Source organism: Rhopilema esculentum, chromosome 13 (genome assembly GCF_057945365.1).
Source record: "Rhopilema esculentum isolate cy_ngs chromosome 13, ASM5794536v1, whole genome shotgun sequence".
Lineage (NCBI taxonomy): Eukaryota > Metazoa > Cnidaria > Scyphozoa > Rhizostomeae > Rhizostomatidae > Rhopilema > Rhopilema esculentum.
Window position 1 is genome coordinate 2,852,161 of NC_142827.1, and position 18,832 is coordinate 2,870,992.

An 18,832-nucleotide genomic window follows, 5' to 3' on the forward strand; every position below is an offset into this window, starting at 1 on the left:
AATGTTTTGACTTGGCCACGAGCCTCCTTTTGAGAGATTGTCCCTGAGTGAGAGGTGAGAGTTCAATTCTATTCATCGACATTGACTGTTCGAAGTAAACATGGCGGGAAAATTGCTGACAATTTGAAAGGTAACTCGATAAGAAGGTTTAAAGTTGTTACAGGTATAGAAAATTCATTATTGTTGGATTATTGGGCATTATGTAGATAGAATTTTAATAATTGTCGTAACTAAAAATGATATTTTGTATTGGATGTTGTATAGGACACCGAGAAGAAGAAGAGCAATTATCCAGCTAAATGCCCTAAACTGTTTACATTAAATTAATGTATAATCAATAAATAAGGCATAATCAATAAATAATCATAGCATGTTATTCAAATAATCTTTTTAATATTCCTGGTACCATTTATTTAAATTCATAGTTATTTTGAATTGATAGCGTTTTGTTTCTTTTGGTCCTAAAAAACAAGCCCTAAAGAATGCAAGAAAGATTAAGTGAAATAGAAGATAAAACAACAAAGTAACTCTGCTTAATAATAGGTCGCTCATTCTTATATGTAAAAATTTATTTCGGCGTCTAGGTAGTTTCCTCTTCTCATAGGCTGACGTAGAGTACTTTTATTAATTTTTATAAAATATATGTTAAGAATTAGAAAATGATCTGAACTGAACTGAGAAAAAAGGATATAATGAGTTTTTAAGGGTTTGTGCAAAGATGAAAGCATTTCTTTGCAACACACAAAATCTTATAGATCAACCACAATATCCCATGTCAGAAATGTATAACACTGAAAATCCAATCTATCTAGTGAAGTAAGCAAGCAGCATTATTTGTTTAAGAGTCTCTTTGTTTGACACATCTTGAGAATTATGGATTTTTTTGAGACTGATTCACAATTTTGTATATCAATTGTCAATTTCATTTTAGGAGCTACCATAGAAACATCATGTCATCATTACAAAGCAATCCATGGGCATCTGGTGCAAGTTATGTCTCAGTTGGTGGTCTTCAAAAAGCACTTAAGATTGCTCAGTCCCCAGGGTATCATGGCCTGCTGTTGGATACTGGAAGGTCTACTGGAAGGGTTGCCACTTCTTCCATTGAACAGATCCAACACCTGAAGGAAATTGCAAAGCTGGATGAAAAAGTGAATGAGGTATGGGAATAGAGCTATTCAATAAAATGATCGAATTTTCTTTATTTAATGTGTTGAGGTACCATACCATACAGACCTTCCTGGGAGTTAATTAGCATAAGTGTGGCATTTTGCACCCCTAAGCTTTTTTAGGCGTGTGATGGAGTGCTATTGGTGTTTTGTCTTATTTCTATAAATGTTTAATTACATAGTATATGGAGCCTTCAAAAAACCCCATTCTTAAGTCATTTCTTCAGTTTTCACACAACCTTAGCAATAAAATCTCTGGTGGCAAAATGATAAAGGAAAGGAAAGGATATTGCCAGAGATCTTTACTAAATTTGATGCTGAAAGTATTTTAGATGCAGTTACTGACAATCCCTCTTGTCACCAACCATGGTGGCAGTCTTCATGAAACCCTTGAAAAAGTTAAAATTTTGACCCCAACTTTCAATCGTGTCTCTTCAGAAGGTATATGAAAACAGTTTTGAAAACGGTACGATTTGAAAATGGCGCGATTCAAAAATGGCACAATTTGAAAATGGCGCGATTCAAAAATGGCACGATTTGAAAACGGCACAAAACGTTCAGTGCAAACGCTTGAAACAGAACAATTCTATTGTAAATTTCCCTCTCTTTGAATCCAAAGCACTATCTTTTTGTCTCCAAGTGTAATAATAATAATATGGTAATTATAATAATACCTTTTTTACTGTTAGTTTGACAATAGTGTGAACACTAATAAACACTAACATGAAGCAATTTAAGAGATTGCATTATGGATGTTATTGACTTTAAGCGTTACATGTGCATTGATTTTCGAAATAACAATCTTTTATAAGAACTTTTAATTGACTTCCATTTTTGGATGATTTTATTTCATTTGCAAGAGAATTCCAAATCTTTGGACCCAAAAACCCTTGAAAATTTCATGCCTTTGTCACAATCTGCCATTTTCCAAATGTTTCCGCTTTCATATGAAAACAATACAACATTGAATAATTTGTGGAAGAACCGGACAACCTCATCGGACAAATATGTCATATTGCACCAAGCCCTTCTGAGGAGGGTTGTTTAGCATTGCGTAGCTTCGTTTATTTTTAACCCAGCTGGCAGTAGCAACTGGTTCTGAAATCAGTGGCGTAAAAGAATAGTGTACAGAAAGCAAGCTTTCCAGCAAGGGGCCATTGGCAAAGGCTTTCAAAAAAACAGCAGCTCCTTAGAATGACGGATGCCTGACATTCTGATTTTTTGCACACACAACTTGCTTCAATTTTTTTCACATATTGATTATTGTTGTGGACTTAAATTTTATAGCCTTAAAATGTCATTGTTGCCCAATTTCAGGAATATGGCAAGCTCTTTTGTGACCCTTTTACTTTTCTTGCTGAAGACGCCAAATTTGGTTAGAAGAAATACAGCACAAATCTTGTCTAAACTGGAAGCCTTTTATTTGAAAATTCAACCTAATTTGCCATTCGAAAAAGGTATTTTAGAAACATGTGCATGCTAACACAGGTCTATGATAAAAAATTTGTTCTGTCCTGACTACTACTAGCCCTGATGCTATGGTCATTTGGTCTGTGTTTAATTGCGCGTGCGAGTGCGATCGCACACCTTTCCTGGGAAGGCCTGCCATACCATACCATGCCATACCAGGCCTGGCCGTTTGTATTTTTATAGGTGAGCTGTGAATTGCTCCCTTCATTTGCTGAGGCAAGCTAAATCAGTAACACATAGAATGTACTTTAAAGACAATCAACAGATGACTTAATAAGCCCCTTAATAGTATCTGTCGGTTGCCTTTAAATAGGAAGTATCTGTGGTTATCTGAATAGGAAAAGGGCAAATGAATGGGGAAATTTTAGGGGAGCGATTCTCCCTTCATGTTCTGTTTTTGGAGAGCAATTCATAGCTCGCCTCTGGTTGCGAGGGGAGCATGGAGGCGAGGGCGAGCTATCCCTCGCCTCAAACCGCCAGGCCTGCCATACCATGCCATATCATATCATACCATACTATATCGTTTCATGCCATCTTGTTCTGTACCATACCAAACAACACTGTAAATGTATTATTCCAAGTGTTTTGTATCATCTATAATTATATTCTATTAATATAAATATTATATTACAGCAGGTATTTCCAAATTGGCAAGGCCTTTTTTTATTCTTAAAAGGCAAAACATTACCAGGAAACAGAAAAGTAGAGAAAAATTCTGAAATATTTAAGAAGTTTTGCAGTGAGGTTTTCAGATTGACCTTGGAAATTTTGCAGTTTAAATTAACGGTATTAAATTTCTTGTAGCAATTTTTGGATATTATAACTGATTGCTTCTTTATTCTTTTATGTAGCTTCAACTTGATATACAGCACAAAGTTGCACTGCAAAATACGGCTGATCTGACAGATCCCAGCTCTTTAGGTAAATTGTATATTTTACAAAGATGCCTAGTTTAAGGCCCCTTTCTCTCAGTTTCTCTGATATTACCTTTGCTGATATCATTACAAATTTGATATCATCAATTATCAAATTTGATATCATCAATTTTCAAATATGTTAGTTTATTAAGCTATAATTTATAGCTTGTCATTTATTGTTTGTGGTCTTCCTTATTTGACACACAAGAAACAAGAGGATATTTTGTTTTAGACCAATCAGCAGGTTTGTTACAAAAACCAACCACATGCCTTCATTTCAAACTTGATTTTTAAATGTTTCACCAAATTACGGAAGTTTGTTTACAAAAGCCAATCACCAAATTACAGTTGTTGTGGAGCAAAACCTACCCCCATACTTTTGCCCCGGAAAAAATTGACATTATTTTACAAAGAAGATTTTTCTAATTTTGTTTCTGAGTAATTTTCTGGTAGAAATATCAGAGCCCTAAGCAAAGATGTTAACACAAGACCATTTTTAGAAATTATGCTTTCCTTACTCAAAAGTTTTATGTTATTTATTTCTCATGAGGAAACCTTACATATTTATCTCCTATGAGAAGATCATTTATGCATAAAGGCTTTTAGCTTTAACAGCATTTGTATTGTTTTCCACATTTTGCAGGTTTTTATTGAGCAAGCCACTGTCATCAAATACAACTAGATATAACTTTATTTCATAGATTCAATGTTGAAAATGCTAGAAGAACTTTGCAACCATTTACAAGCCATTATGGACAAGAAGCAGGTCTTGATTGGACGATTGCAAGAAGCACATGAAGATCATCTGACTGTCGATGCAAACTATCATGGGTAAGTCACTCTTAATAAGAGTTAAATTGCTGTGTTTTATGAAAGAAATGCTCTCTTCAAGGGTCAACTCCTTCATTGGAATATTACAGGTTTGTGTAAGTCATTTTGTGGTTATTATATCTCACAAAGCTCTCTTATCACAGGAAAGTAAAATCTTTATCAAGGGTTGCCATCCCCTCTCTATTTTACATATGGTGAAAACTCAATTTATGGTATGTCAGACTCGTATACTGCCTACTTTCATCCCATAACTTTAATGATTTTGAAATTTAAGGCGATTTTCAGGACCTCAGTGTATCATATTATTTCAGAAATATGCTGTCACAATTTATCACACAACTGCGAGGCTTGAGTTTCTTCCTTTGTTGGAGTTTGCTTCTGCTAGGTTTGACTGTATGAGAAATTCTGAAAAAGCCACCAGTCCGGTTTTCATTTTTTTTATTTTATTATTTAAAGTTAGTACAATCTCTAGCTATACTCAAGCTAATTAAAACCAACTAATTTAGTAAGTTTGTATAAGGACACTGTGAAGCTATGCTTATCGAGCAGTGTCCTGGTCCTTCCTCTCAATTTGGCCACACCTCGTGATTCCAACGCTTGGAATTACAGAGAATTGGTGACTCCCCTCACTCTGAGTGAAAGTTTCGTCAAGTCAGGGGCTCGTGCCACATACCCTTAGATCTTTAGTCAGCAACCCAAACCATTGAGCCACCCTCAGACATCAATCCGTTGATTGGAGGCATCTGTTATTGGTTGATCGCCTTTTTAAAGTGTCAGTTGTGTAATTAGAAAATAGTATCATTTAAGTCAAATAAGAGACAAGACTCAAATGGGAGGGGAAAACTGTTTTTCCTGGTTCTACTATTATTGAGCCTGTGACTCGAGTCACCCCCTTCGTCTTCGGTATAACTGGGACCTGGGCAGGTCACAGGGCGTTATTATCGTAACTCTAGCCAGTTGCGCGTTTTTATGCGTTTAGTTAATGGGCATGTGGTATACAAGCTGGTTATTTATAGCAGTATGGTAGAGATTTGCATTGGCTTAGGCAACATCTCCAAATGATATGTGCGCGTCTTTAAGACTGTACTAAATCGCAGTTTCGACACTATCAGCTTTCAATTGGCTGTCATATGTTTAGAAATCACGTTTACCCAAATTCACCAAAGTTGGTTTACAGACATTTATGCAAATTCACCAAAGTCGGATTAAAAAATCCTCATAATTTTTTCTCATCATAAAAGGATACTAGGTTAATTTGTAAAAAGCCTTAAAGCTGGGAGCTTGCCGGGATGAAAACATTCCAACAACCAATAGGAAGAATATATTCCATGACATGCGAGCCTTCTAGCAAACATATCCTTTAAACACTTCACAGACTGGTAAACTGAGCTCCAGTATATTGTTTAAATGCAATTTTTTTCGATTTGGAGAACAAAAATATCCCATTTCAAACACATAATCTTTTATTTGTCAGGGGAGCAATACTTACAACCGAGCATATTTTCTTCTGCTAGATTATGGATTTTGTTGTCAATGTACCAAAGTACATATAATTTTACCTAAAAGTTCTAAAAGGAGCCCATGAGCTCGATAAAATCCTGTCAATACTTTAAAAAATTTAACAACTGTTTAATTATATTATCAGTCAGTTTTTGCCCATAGACAGACAGCTACAATGCCTGCCAAATGTCTTGGTACACTAGGTCTCAGTTTTCAAGGGCAAATTCAGCCATCCCCCTTCCCCCTCTTTGAACAATGTTGGTTTACTACTAAGCAACGTTGGGGATTGGGAAAAGCGTTTTTCCTGCGACTTGTTTACCGATATTTCATAAATTATCAACATTAGGGAAATGGGAAAATGCCTGGCTCATTCGATTTGTCGGAAGTGAACGGGGGGTTTTTCACCGTGGACAGTTGTCACTGGGCTTGTTACATAGAAGTGTAATAAACGCCTCCTTTTCTCACACAAAATTAGAAATAAAAGCCTCCTTGTAATCAAGCTTTCCTTTAATACACGCCCCATACACTGAGCTTTAGGATTTTGCTTGCTTCCCATAGCAATGGACCTCTGATTTTGACTGTTACTGTTTACTAAGCATCGATTATTTTGTTATTTTGCTTCACTATTAAAGATGTTGGTTGATCTACGATTATAAGTCAAACAACTAGCAAGTTGTGTTTGACGTTCATTTCGAACCAAAAAAACCTGATAATATAGAGATCATACTAATTAGAAACTTCACAAAAAAAGTCACGATTTCAACGAGAAAACAAATATCATTTCATGATAATATGAACACCAGTTGCCCATCTAATAGATAGTTACCTTGAATGACATATCAAATTTTCAATTTTCAAAGAACTCCTCCAATAACTAAATTCCTCCATGCAGAAAACGCCGCATCGAATTTTTCAACAATAAAAAACAATTTTCTTCTTTTCTTCTTGATTAATTTTCTTCTTTAATTTAATGCAAAAATGTAAACAACCTGCACACAGCTTCAAAGATTGTGAATATTAAGCGAACAAGAGTTCAATCAATGGGATATTTTGAATTAAAGTAGCTCTGTTGTATTGCATACATTACGGCTGAGAAAGTCATACTTTGAGGCTAAAGCTAATCTTTAGCAAGGCATTCCATATTACTTTACTTGATTTCAGATTCAAATAAATAGTTTTGGGCCTGTTTGTTTCAAGTGACTAGTTTAATTCCTTGATTTCTGCGTGGGAAAGTTCATTGTACTGGAAATTCTGGCGCGTTGGAGACGCGGGTAGAAGAAAATCTGACTGGGACTGGAACAAGGTTTCCCCGCGCACTGTAAGGAATTCAGACGGGTTATATACATAAAAATATCTTATCTCCATCAGAATTAACATCGCAAAACATTCTCCATATATATACAGTGTCTTGAGTGAGGTATCAGTTAGTATCAGTTAGCCTGAGACCAGCAATGTAGAGAAATCCAAAAATGTCCTTTCTAGATTCATTCTGTATCTCTCTCAGGCTAACTGATACTGCTATTAATATAATTTAAACATGCGATCTATCTGTCAGTCAAACAGTCCGATGTCATGGCTCTGTTAATATACAGTCTGATTCATACTAAAAATAGACAGAGTCACTCTTGTAGAGCAGTTTTTTCATTTTTGAATTAAAATTTGAGTTTTTTTTTATAAAGTCAAATCTTTATCTTTCTCGTAGGAAACAGCGGGCTGTTTTTTTCTTAAATTCAATTACGTAGGCTGCTTCTTCTTTAGCTTGCTGATTGTTAATAAATCCTGCGGCGCTGTTTTTAATCTTCTGGTCAGTTTTAAAATCATGATTGCAAGTTTTTGCTGCTTAAAACAAATATGCAGTGTTTTAAGCCAGTATCTGATTGTCACAAATTAAACAAACACCTGCTGTGAGATCAACAATACTAGATTAAAAATGCTATTTTCATCTTCTCAGTCAATCTTTTGGAGCAATATTTGTCTTCTTGAATGATCATACAGTATTCTAAGCGAATGCATGATGCTCTTTTGTTTGTTTAAGGCCCGAGGAGATCATTTTGCTATAGTTTTAGTATCATTTTAATGTTGGTAAAATCATCATTTTGGGGAATTCAAACTGTAGAGCTAATCATGTAAATTCTTATCGTGTACGGCCTACTACAAGTTGAATCCGGTAGAATTAACACACAAACCTTCATAATCAAGAATCAACTAAATTGATGCTAGATGACGTCACTAGTGTCCAGTAACCATTAGAAATCATGTACGTACTTTTTAAGTTGAGAAAGCTGATTTCAGTTCAAAAGACGTCTGTTTGAAGCTTCAATTGGGCAGCTGGAATCCGATTCCTGGAATCAGGGCTGGATGTCTCATTGGCTCATCACCCTTAGTTTTGAGGAACTGCTCGAAAATCCTTTTTTATAGGTTTGGCTAGAATGATTCTCTTCGACGATTAGGCACCCATTTTTTGTTTGATGGTAATGTTTAATGGTGACTTGTCAGGTGTTCTCTTTTGCAAAACAATTATGAAAATTGGTGCCAATCCTGGACTGAAATTTCCTATAAAACTCAGTATATACAAATGTATTACTAGAAGGTTTAAACTTGGCATCTATTCGAGTGTCAATGAGTACAGATTAGTTGCGAGTCGCTTTATTTTTCAAAATTACTAGTGAAAGTTGCTTAACAGCAATCGACGGACGGATGCTTAAGTGGCTTTAGCGATCTATCAATCAACAATTGGCTAATCAATAAATGTTATATCATCATGCTGCTTATTGATTGGCCAATAATTGATTGCCAGGTGGCTGTAGCCATCTGCCTATCGCCTGTAATACCAAATTGCATCCAGGCGGGTCCTTAACCGCAACAGATACATTGATTTAAAAGGACATTTTAAATCCGTATTCATTTGCAGTAGCTATCTGTGCATGACTTGCTTAGCAACCCTTGCTCTTTCTGATTCTTATTCCTGTCATGGCAACAAATCAGGGCCTCCATGCATTCCAGTCACGTTTTGAATGTTTATTTTCTGTTCATATGCCAATTGGAATACCGATTTTGTTTATAAATCTTACAAGACAACTTGCTTGTGTCCCAATACAGAATTTAATATGTTCCTGGTGACTTTATTGGTGGTGAATTGGTCTAGAAACAATTATTGGCAAAGGTAAAATTTGAATCGAAAGTTTTTGATCGGTCCGTTAGATGTTTATTTGTCTAGCTATGCAATCGACCTGCAGGTGTATTTATTCCTGGGTGAACTTTGCAATAATATGATTAAGTCAGGTTTGTTCGTCAGCAACGGAAGACATGCTTGTGGATTTCCTTAGCAGCTTGGTTTCGCTTTGTTTCTTTTCACGGCAAGTTTGTATTAGCATTTCTTGGTCTTTACAGTTTTGCTGCCACAAATAAGATGCAAGTTAACAGTTTTAAGATGTCACGTCACCATCATTGGTAGAGTGAAATTTGTGACGTTTCTTTCTTCCATTTCAACTTGGACAGACTCTCAGGGTGTGAAGCCCTTGAAGATTCACCGTTCAATGCAACTTTTGTGTCAAACATTAATATGCAACTGCAAAGAATGATGCTCTCCAGAAAGCACTGACAGAGAAGAAAATTAAAATTCGGTTCTTCTTACTAAGCAGAATCCTTTGTCAGAACATATTATTTTCATTGCTTCGAGCTAGCACAGTGAAGAAATTTCATGGATGGAATGCTTTCTTCATTTTTAGATATTGCGAGTGAGAAAATATGATTTCTGTTCCTTGTAGCTTTCGTCTGCTGTTATCCATGCCTGTCAATTTTTTATTCGAGCTTTAAATGGCAAATTAGAAATCACAGATCCTGACTTCGTTTCGTCACTATTTAGAAATCAACATACGATTGGTTGGGGGATTTCCTAGTATGAATGTTTAGATACTGCGTAAAACATACCGTTATGATGGCCCGTCATTTCTGCTTCATGCTCTTTCTTTGAACACTTTTCTAAGACAATATTTTTTGTATGTAACTATTGCGTACATTGATTTATTGGAAATTAAAGTTCAATATTTGATGCAAACAACATTGATGGTTCTTGAAAGTCCAATTAGAAAGGCCAATAGCCTTTCTGGAAAAGCATTTGTAGCAATCTAATATTTGAACCGTATTGCAAATAGTGTCGAACCGATAAGAGCATTTGGAACAAGGCGATTGCTAGAAACTGGAGAAGAATTCAGGACGTTATTGGTCATAAAGGATGAGCAACTCAAGTACAAGTAAAATTTACTATTGTCCATCATTATGGCCACTGGATATGCCGTCGCCCCATTTGATCACTTGGTCATTTTTTATCGCCCTTTTGTCACCAATCACCATCGTCTCGAACGCAGCATTAATTTACGGATTGTACAAAATGGAGCAGCTAAACACGATCACAAACAAATTCATTCTCGTGATGAATATATCAGATCTTGGAACTGGAATATTTGTCCTGCCATCCATAGCTGCAATGGCAGCTTTAAAGGACAAGTACCGAAACTGTGTGTTTGAACTGGTTCTTCATTATGGCGCCTTTCTTCTCGCTTATTTCTCCTTTTTCATGTTGATGTGCGTATCTATGGATCGTTATCTTCACGTGACGAAGCTCAAAAAGTACAATAAGTTCATGAACGAATTTCGCATGAAGGTGATCGTTGTGTTTAGCTTCGTAACATCGGCAATAATTGCCTACATATCGATCGCGTTTCCTTCTTTCCCGCTGCAAGTCGCGTTGAATTTATCCGATCTCTTTGGTGTTCTGTTTATGTTCATATTGTATTCGATGGTGTTTCGCAGAATTGCCATTCATGCGGAGAAAATTAAGAAAATGCTGAGAGATGCCGGAGAAGATTCGGGTAACCGAGAAACAAGACGAGAAATCTCGGCAACGAAAACGATTCGTTTTGTCCTGGGTGCTTTGTTGGTTCTGTATCTACCGTACAACATTTGCTCCGCAATCTGGACGTATTACAAATACCAGGAGAAGAGGAATCCCCCATTAATCATGAATGTCCTAGAATATTGGGCTTATGTTATCGTGTTTAGTAATGCAGCAATAAATGCTATCCTATTCGGATATGGTAACAGCGTTGTGAGGAGATTCTTAATTGGACGCATTAGCAGGAGTCAAGTTGCTCCCAGTAGCGTCGTGAGTGACGTCACAAGACCTTCTGAAATTGCAAGCAAGGTATAGTACACCCCTGTCTTAGTGCCCCAGGATATTCTGCCCCGGCGACAAAATGACTGTCCCCGGTTTAGATCGCCTCAATCAAATTCCTCGGTCACAGATTTTGCAAAGCCCGGTACCTAAAGTGTTTCAAAAGTTCCCCGCAATCCAACTTATAGCTAATTATTTGACTGTAAGTCTGCAGAGAATTTTCCTTTAGATTGTCAGACGCAATGAACAAAGAGAAAGAAAGAACAAACGCATATTGGAGTAACTTATTTGTCACACGCGTTTGTTTTCAGCACTTTTTTCTATTCTGGCACCTTATCTTAAACAGAATTTTCTACAGAAGTCAATGATTTCAAGATTTCTTGTTATTACTATTTTAAAAATCAAGACCCTCCTTTGGTAAATTTGGACCATGTATCTAATTTCCCTACAGAAGAATCGTTGACTGAAATTCACAATGAGCTCTAGACCTTTTTTACATGCAAAAAAGAAATCCAAAGATGAGAAGAGGAGTAATTGACTATTAGTTTGCTGGTTACCTGGCTTTAGAGGTAACGCGAAAGCATTCTATTTCCAAGACTACGGAAAAATTGTATCAAGTGTTCCTAGCATTCCTAGACTTGGCGTTAAAAAGACAAGAAATTTATTGTTTCGAATCTCTCGAATTGGTTTAACCTCAGCTATCAAATCTATTTATCAAAATTTCTGTTTTTTCAAAATGAATAGAAAGGTTGATAAAGGGTCAGAAAACAAAGATTTTGGTTCGATGGATGAGGAGACGGCTCTACTGCTGAAAGTGGTGCTTGAAAATAGAGTAAGCAAAATCCAAAGAACATCTTATTTAGAAAAAAATAAAACAAAATATGAAGGCAGATACAATAGCCTTCGATCACTGTAAAAGACCAATAATTTTCTCCCTTCTGAAGTTTAATAATTGCCGCCAAAATTTCGTTATTGGAGTAGGCACACAAATCTGCGCATCTTTGATCCATTCGGATCCGATCCCGTGTAAACGCAAATATTTTCAGATCCGATCCCGATTAAACACCTCCTCAAAATGAGTTCGGATCCAAATGGATCCGATACTGTTTGGATCCGATCCCGTGTAAACAGTGCCAAAGAGTAACTTATATCTTTTTAATGTCAAAATCAGGTATAGTGAGTTTGAAGATACCCTTAATGTTAATAAGTCTTTCAGGCTCCCTTGGATTTTTCATCTTGAGGATTTCGTTTCCCCGTATCTTTTATGTTTTGACATATAATGTTGACATTGATCAGTGTAAATATCAGTATAAAAAGATTTTAGTGTTCCTCGAAGCGAAAAATCGGAAGTGTGGCTCCATAACTTGTGGCCTTTTCGGTATTTAACCATTACACCTCTCCTGTACGAATTTCAAAAAAGTTTGTCAATGTTTCCTTTGCTTCAGTTTAGAAATAATTATATTCATATGGCACAATAATGAATATCTAGTTTTTTAGAAATACCATGTGTCCAAACGTACTTGTAGTTTGGTAATCGTCAGGCAAAATAAGTGATAAGTTAATAAGTAAATAATATGCTGAAAGTATTGGTAGATGTGTCTATAAAGTATTAATATCATCATATAGTCTTCATGATATAAGCGATATTTTGATTTGTTATATCTCGAGACCATTGTGTTTAGCTATTTCTTGAACTAGACATATGATCTTTGAAACATAACTACGACATTTTACTGTTTACCGGCCATTCATAGAAGGACTGATGTCATGTAGGCTGAGCTGTACGCGCTTTTGTGCATAGGACAAGACCGTTGTTAGTTGCAACTCTAGGTATCTCGCTTATTGACATTATTTTGATAAATATGAGCACTGTGGTCAAAAAGAACAATATAAACACTATCAGATTAGTAGAAATATAATGTGTGCAAATACGCTTATAGATGGATAATCATGAAGCAAAAATATATTTTTAATTGATAACAATTATCCTAAAATATGTAACAATTATATGTGTACGTATCCAAGTAAAGTCCTAGCATAATGATCTAAACTGGAAATTACAAACGTTGTTTTTCTGCATTTTTTGGTCTGTTAATCACTGACTTGGTGTGGTGCTAAGAAATATTGTCTATGGTACATATATCTAAAAATTGAAAAAGACTACTGCTTGTCATATAGTGTTTGATGACAGACCTGTATTCCGGGTTTCCCGACCGATAATGTGTTCTGTAGACAAGGTGTTTGTACAGATTAGGCGATCACCTGTACCATGTAGGTATGCCCACTTTGAAAAGCAGCAGAAGAGAAAATATAGATATAGCAACATGGTGCTTTGTTTGGGGTTTGAAGAAAGTAGATGCTTCAGGAGCATAATGGAAGTTGTTTCAGAGGTTTCCTATAATAATTTATTAATAGGGGACGGAACAGGTGTATAGCAGTGTCAAAACCTGGTCATAGTTAGTTTACAGTGTCCGTTACGTAACTTTGATTGCTCTGGGACCAACAAGCTTAGCCTACAATGAGCTTAGTTAAATCACAGAACAGATAGATCTTTATTCTATGTTTACATAAAGTTAAGGCAGTGAAGTATACCGCTCTCATTCCAGCGTACTTTTGATAGAAAGTCGCCGTGAAGATGTCGAGGCTTTCAGTTTTCGAAGGGCTTCAATTTCTGAAGTACTTGAGCAAGTTGATAATCTCAATATCAAGAAAGCCTCACATATTAGCAGCATTCCAGCTGAGAAAATTAAACATAATGTTGACCTAGATGTCTCCCACCTGCTATTTCTTACCAATAAATGTGTGAAAGAAAATTGTTTTTCCGATGAACTAAAAGACGGTGATGTTAGAGCGCTTTTCAAGAAGATCGAGTTATTCAACAAAAGAACTGTAGTCAAATAACAATACTACCTTCAGTCTATAAAGTTTTTGAGAGTCTTTTGACAAATCAAATGCTACCTTTTGTTAAGAAGATTCACAAGTCTAGCCTTTGCGCCTGTCGTCAGGGTGCAAGTGCTGAGAATGGTTTGTCTAGATTTGATATGAGAGACAATCGTGGAAACTTGTAAGAGAACGTTAAAGAATAGAGGTTTTGTCAGGGTTGTCCTTGTGGACTTGTCCAACGCTTGAAACTGTCTCAACAATGAACTCTTTCTTTCCAAATTTTACGCATACGGCTTTAGCAAAAATGTCTTACAATTAGTTATCTAGCGGGTAGAAAGCAGCCAGTCCAAATCAATTGACCGCTTATTCAGCCCTTGGAAAGAAATGAAATTAGATGTCGCCCAAGGTTCAATCTTAGGGCCTCTTCTTTTTAGCATACCTTTCAATGATATATTCCGTAACTTTCTGTAATTTTTAACTCGCGATTTCATATCAAATCTGCTAAAGAAGGAGACAAAAGAGCATAAAACTTTCATCGGCTCTTTCATGAACTTTTTTATCAAATAAGCTGATAACTTTGAGATTCTTCTGATTTCCATTTTCTCTCAACCCGTGTTTTGCATTTAAAAGAAAACTACAACGTTCCTTCACGATACCTCGATCCAGCCAAAAAACTGTTCACAAACTGGGCTTTGTTTAATTTTTGCTTTGTTAGCGGTTCTATAATACGTGAGATTTGGTGGGTGTCAATCCAAATTTGGCATAGACTTCAAAAAACTGATGCCGCTTTTTGTTGATAGCTTTCCAGCAGTTTAAGTGAATGACGTCAAATCCCATGGTTTTGTTGTTGCTAGGTCGAAGACGTTCCTTCTGAAAATGTTGTATGAATATGCAGCACTGGTTTGGCCACGCCCACACCCAGCAATGTCCAAGAATGCCTACAAGACGACAAAGAGTGTTGGGATTTGTTGGAATAGATGTGTCATTGGCTAACCTTCCACTTTATTTTTTTATATATTCGGTATGAAAACTTACAATAACGAATCGCTTAAAACAGTACGTACGAACTACTAAACTACGTAACAAGGACGGAACCCAGGAGGAGCAATATAACATGACTGCCCCCTGGGATATGACATGTATCTAAATATAACCGATAATAAAACTGTAACACTATATATACGTATACTAGATTATGATAATACATACATAGTAAAATAAAAGATATACATATACGGTAAATACTTAAGCCCGTTTCACATTGGACGAGGTCTATACCTAATATAATGTAATTGAATCAGAAGATTGGTATAAAGTCAAGGTGGATAGTCATAAGCACTATAATAAACCTAGTGTCAAATGCGAAATGGAAGAAAGAAGAAGTAGGCATACGAAACTCTATGAAAAGGGACTTGGTGGCATGGTAACAGTGACATTATTCGAATCTACCAGTTGTGTGAATGTATTGGAGAGTCAACTCGATTATAGTACTGTTGAGGTCATTTGGGAAGTTTTTATCATCATATAACAAAAGTTGTATCAAAACCTCATTTGAAAGATCGGTATATCCTAATGATTGTAAAAATTCAAAGACTCTAGCGAGAAGATTTCGACGTTCAATTTCAAAGGCCGGGCAGAGCAACAAGAGAGCCTTCTTTAATTCAAATTTTCTGGAAAAGCAGGCGAAATTCTGTTCGGGAATACACGACTTCTGAAGAATTTGCCAATCAAGAATCTTCTCACAATACTGTTACCATATGCGAAAAGGATAGCGTTTATTGTTGCATTGCTTACAATGATAATGTAGGCACAATATTCTAGAACATTCATGATTAATGGGGGATTCCTCTTCTCCTGGTATTTGTAATACGTCCAAATTGCGGAGCTAATGTTGTACGGTAGATAGAGAACCAACAAAGCACCCAGGACAAAACGAATCGTTTTCGTTGCCGAGATTTCTCGTCTTGTTTCTCGGTTACTTAAATCTTCTTTGGCATCTCTGAACATTTTCTTGATCCTCTCGGCATGGACAGCAATTTTGCGGAACACCATTGAATACAGGATGAACACAAATAGAACGCAAGTAAGATTGGATAAATTCAACACGACTTGCAGCGGGAAAGAAGGGAACGCGATCGATATGTAGGCGATTATTGCCGATGTGATGAAGCTAAAGACAACGATCACCTTCATGCGAAATTCGTTCATGAACTTATTGTACTTTTTGAGTTTCGTCACGTGAAGATACCGATCCATAGATACGCACATCAACATGAAAAAGGAGAAATATGCGAGAAGAAAGACGCCATATTGAATAACCTGTTCAAAAGCACAGTTGCGGTACTTGTCTTTTAAAGTTATCATTGCAGTCATGGATGGCGTGATGAATATTCCAATGCCAAGATCTGAAATATTCATCAGCAGAATGAATTTGTTTGTGATCGTGTTAAGCTGCTCCATTTTGTACAGTCCGTAAATTAGTGCTGCATTTGAGATGATGATGATTGGTGACAAAAGGGCAGTAAAAAACGAAAAAGCGATCAAATGAGGCCATGGCATGTCCAGTGGCCATATTGACGGGCAATAGTAAATTTCTTCTGGATGTGAGTGATTCATCATTGCCAAGTTCTCTTATGCTCATCGTTTTGTAGGGTCAAACGCGTTGTGTCAGTTTTTCATCAAACGCGTTGTGTAATAACCACTTTGTTTCGAAATGTATCCGGAAGGGAGATTGACAATGCCGTTTTAGAGAGTACTGCCTGCAAATAAGTTGATAGTCTGTGTAAAGTATAAGGCGGTACTTAACATATGCTTGTGAAGAATATCATAGCGATAAATTGATGATGCGTATGTTTTCCCATAACAAGTTGTGTACGGGCCTTGTGAATTCATGAATAATTTTGAGCAAGTGAAGAATTAGGGAATGATTTTGAAGCGTTTATGGACAGGTGAAGCTATATAACGCAATCCTGATACTAGAATTCTGTTTATTTATTTATTTAAGCTTTTTATCGATGAAACGTTTATAATTCTGAGCCTATATTCAGTATAATATATGACGTTTAGTTTAAACAGCTGCTCGTGGTATCCGGAAGGAAATGTTCTAGTTTTCTTTCAAATGCAAGTGCGCAACGAACGAAACTTGATATCAAACGTTTACTTCTCTTTAGCTGCTTTTTAGCAGATTATATTTGTTTTGGCGAAAAAAGGTCCCTTCAAAGACCATGCAAAGCAAATTTATTTCTACAATTCTTGAATCGGGCTATATACTCTAACAGACCATTACAAAACTGTAATAGAAAACAGTTGAATCGAAACGTTTTAAACGCCGGGTGCTTCAGACGTTTATATTTTTTTTTCGGTAGGAGCGTCAGAAATTTTTAGCGTCCTAATCTTATGCACTTTAGACAAATCAGCAGACATTCAGCATATCGTGAGACATGAGACACTTATCGTGAGAGCCTTCTAATAAGTGAGCCGAAATTGTATCCTGTAAATGTCACTCTCGTATTAAAAGTATATTATAATTTTTCCGTAGCCTCAGTATTCTTAAGAAATCTTCGCTTTGAGCCTGGATCAAGGGAACATAGTTGAAGAAATTTCATGTCGTTAACGAGGAGAGAGTCGAGCCAAACAATTAATCAAGTATCACAATGTTCTTAACAAACATGCATCTTAAACAGCAATTATCAGCACACGCAATTGATATAGAGTCGTCCGAAATTACATAAAAAACGTTCCAAATCCTTGTCCAAAATTAGTTCCTCCGAAATTACTGGCTATTAATACCTTCTTCATCGCCAACCCAGCTACAACATTGTGGAGTAAATCAAATAATCATTTTCAGGGCTGATTCACGTTGCTAAATCTATGCTTTTTCTTCTGATGTTTTTCAAACAAACAGTCTCTTCAGTCTTCTTTCTATCGACGCTCTATCGCTGATCTCTCCTTTTTTATTGAATTTATCAAGATGTTGTTGCTCTCAGGAAACGGGAGACATGATCCGGGGTCCTCTGAGACATGTTACGAATAGCAGACATTCTTTCAGTTTTCACCCTTTCTAAGTCTCTTTGCCAAACTCACGGACTCTGTCTCACGCTCCTCCTTTCTCCCTTCTCCTGTCAACTTGCTCTCCTTTTCCTGCTACACAGACTCTCACATGCTGTCTCTATTCAAAACTAAAATCAACAGCTTGATCTTCCCTCCCCTGTTTCTAATCCCTCCCTACCTATTTCCCTTGCTAGGGTTTACTATAGGCTCCTGTGCCTTTCCATAACATTGCATTCAAACTAACAGCACCATTGTATAGCTTGGTTAGTGGGTATTGTACATGGTGGAGGTATTCACACTATCTGCATCAACCCTTTATGTTTAGAGCGTATTACTATTATCTGTAAAACTGTGCCAAGAAGAGTATAATAATAATTGCATCAAGCATTAAACTCAGAGTTGCAACTTAAACATCTTCCATATTAAACACCAAAGCTTGTACAACAACGCCTATACGGCATCGAACACTATATGACAGACTGACAAGTAGTCTTTTACAATTTTTAGAGATATGTACCATAGACGATATTTCTTAGCACAACATTAAGTCAGTTATAAAGAGACCGAAGAATGCAGAAAAACAACGTTTGTAATTTCCAGTCTAGATGATTATGCTAGGACTTTACTTGGATACGTACACATATAAGTGTTATATATTTTAGAATAATTGTTATCAATTAAAAATATATTTTTGCTTCATGATTATCAATCTATAAGCGTATTGCACACATTATATTTCTACAAATCTGACAGTGTTCATATTGTTCATTTTGACCACAGTGCTCATATTTATCAAAATGATGTCAATAAGCGAGATACCTGGAGTTGCAACTAACAAC

The 18,832-nt window shown here is 36.3% G+C and overlaps 1 protein-coding gene and 1 long non-coding RNA gene across 5 annotated transcripts in view; one reads left to right on the forward strand and one right to left on the reverse strand.

The window, feature by feature from the left end:
* Positions 1-10: 10 nt before the first annotated feature.
* LOC135692037 (uncharacterized) overlaps positions 11-18,832 on the forward strand; it is a 233,239-nt gene continuing 214,417 nt past the window's right edge. The window contains exons 1-4 of one of the 4 annotated variants that reach the window (XM_089112151.1): positions 11-130; positions 932-1,160; positions 3,491-3,560; positions 4,258-4,387. In XM_089112151.1, coding sequence (XP_088968277.1) covers positions 951-1,160; positions 3,491-3,560; positions 4,258-4,387 — 410 coding nt within the window. In that variant the 5' untranslated portion in view covers positions 11-130; positions 932-950. Of the gene's footprint in view, positions 164-931; positions 1,161-3,490; positions 3,561-4,257; positions 4,388-18,832 lie in introns of all 4 variants that reach the window. The other 3 variants (XM_089112152.1, XM_089112153.1, XM_089112150.1) reach the window with 3 other exon arrangements.
* Positions 14,655-18,832, reverse strand: part of LOC148958597 (uncharacterized) — a 272,598-nt gene continuing 268,420 nt past the window's right edge. The window contains exon 3 of the long non-coding RNA XR_016144530.1: positions 14,655-14,881. This is a non-coding gene — a long non-coding RNA (uncharacterized LOC148958597). The remainder of the gene's footprint in view (positions 14,882-18,832) is intronic.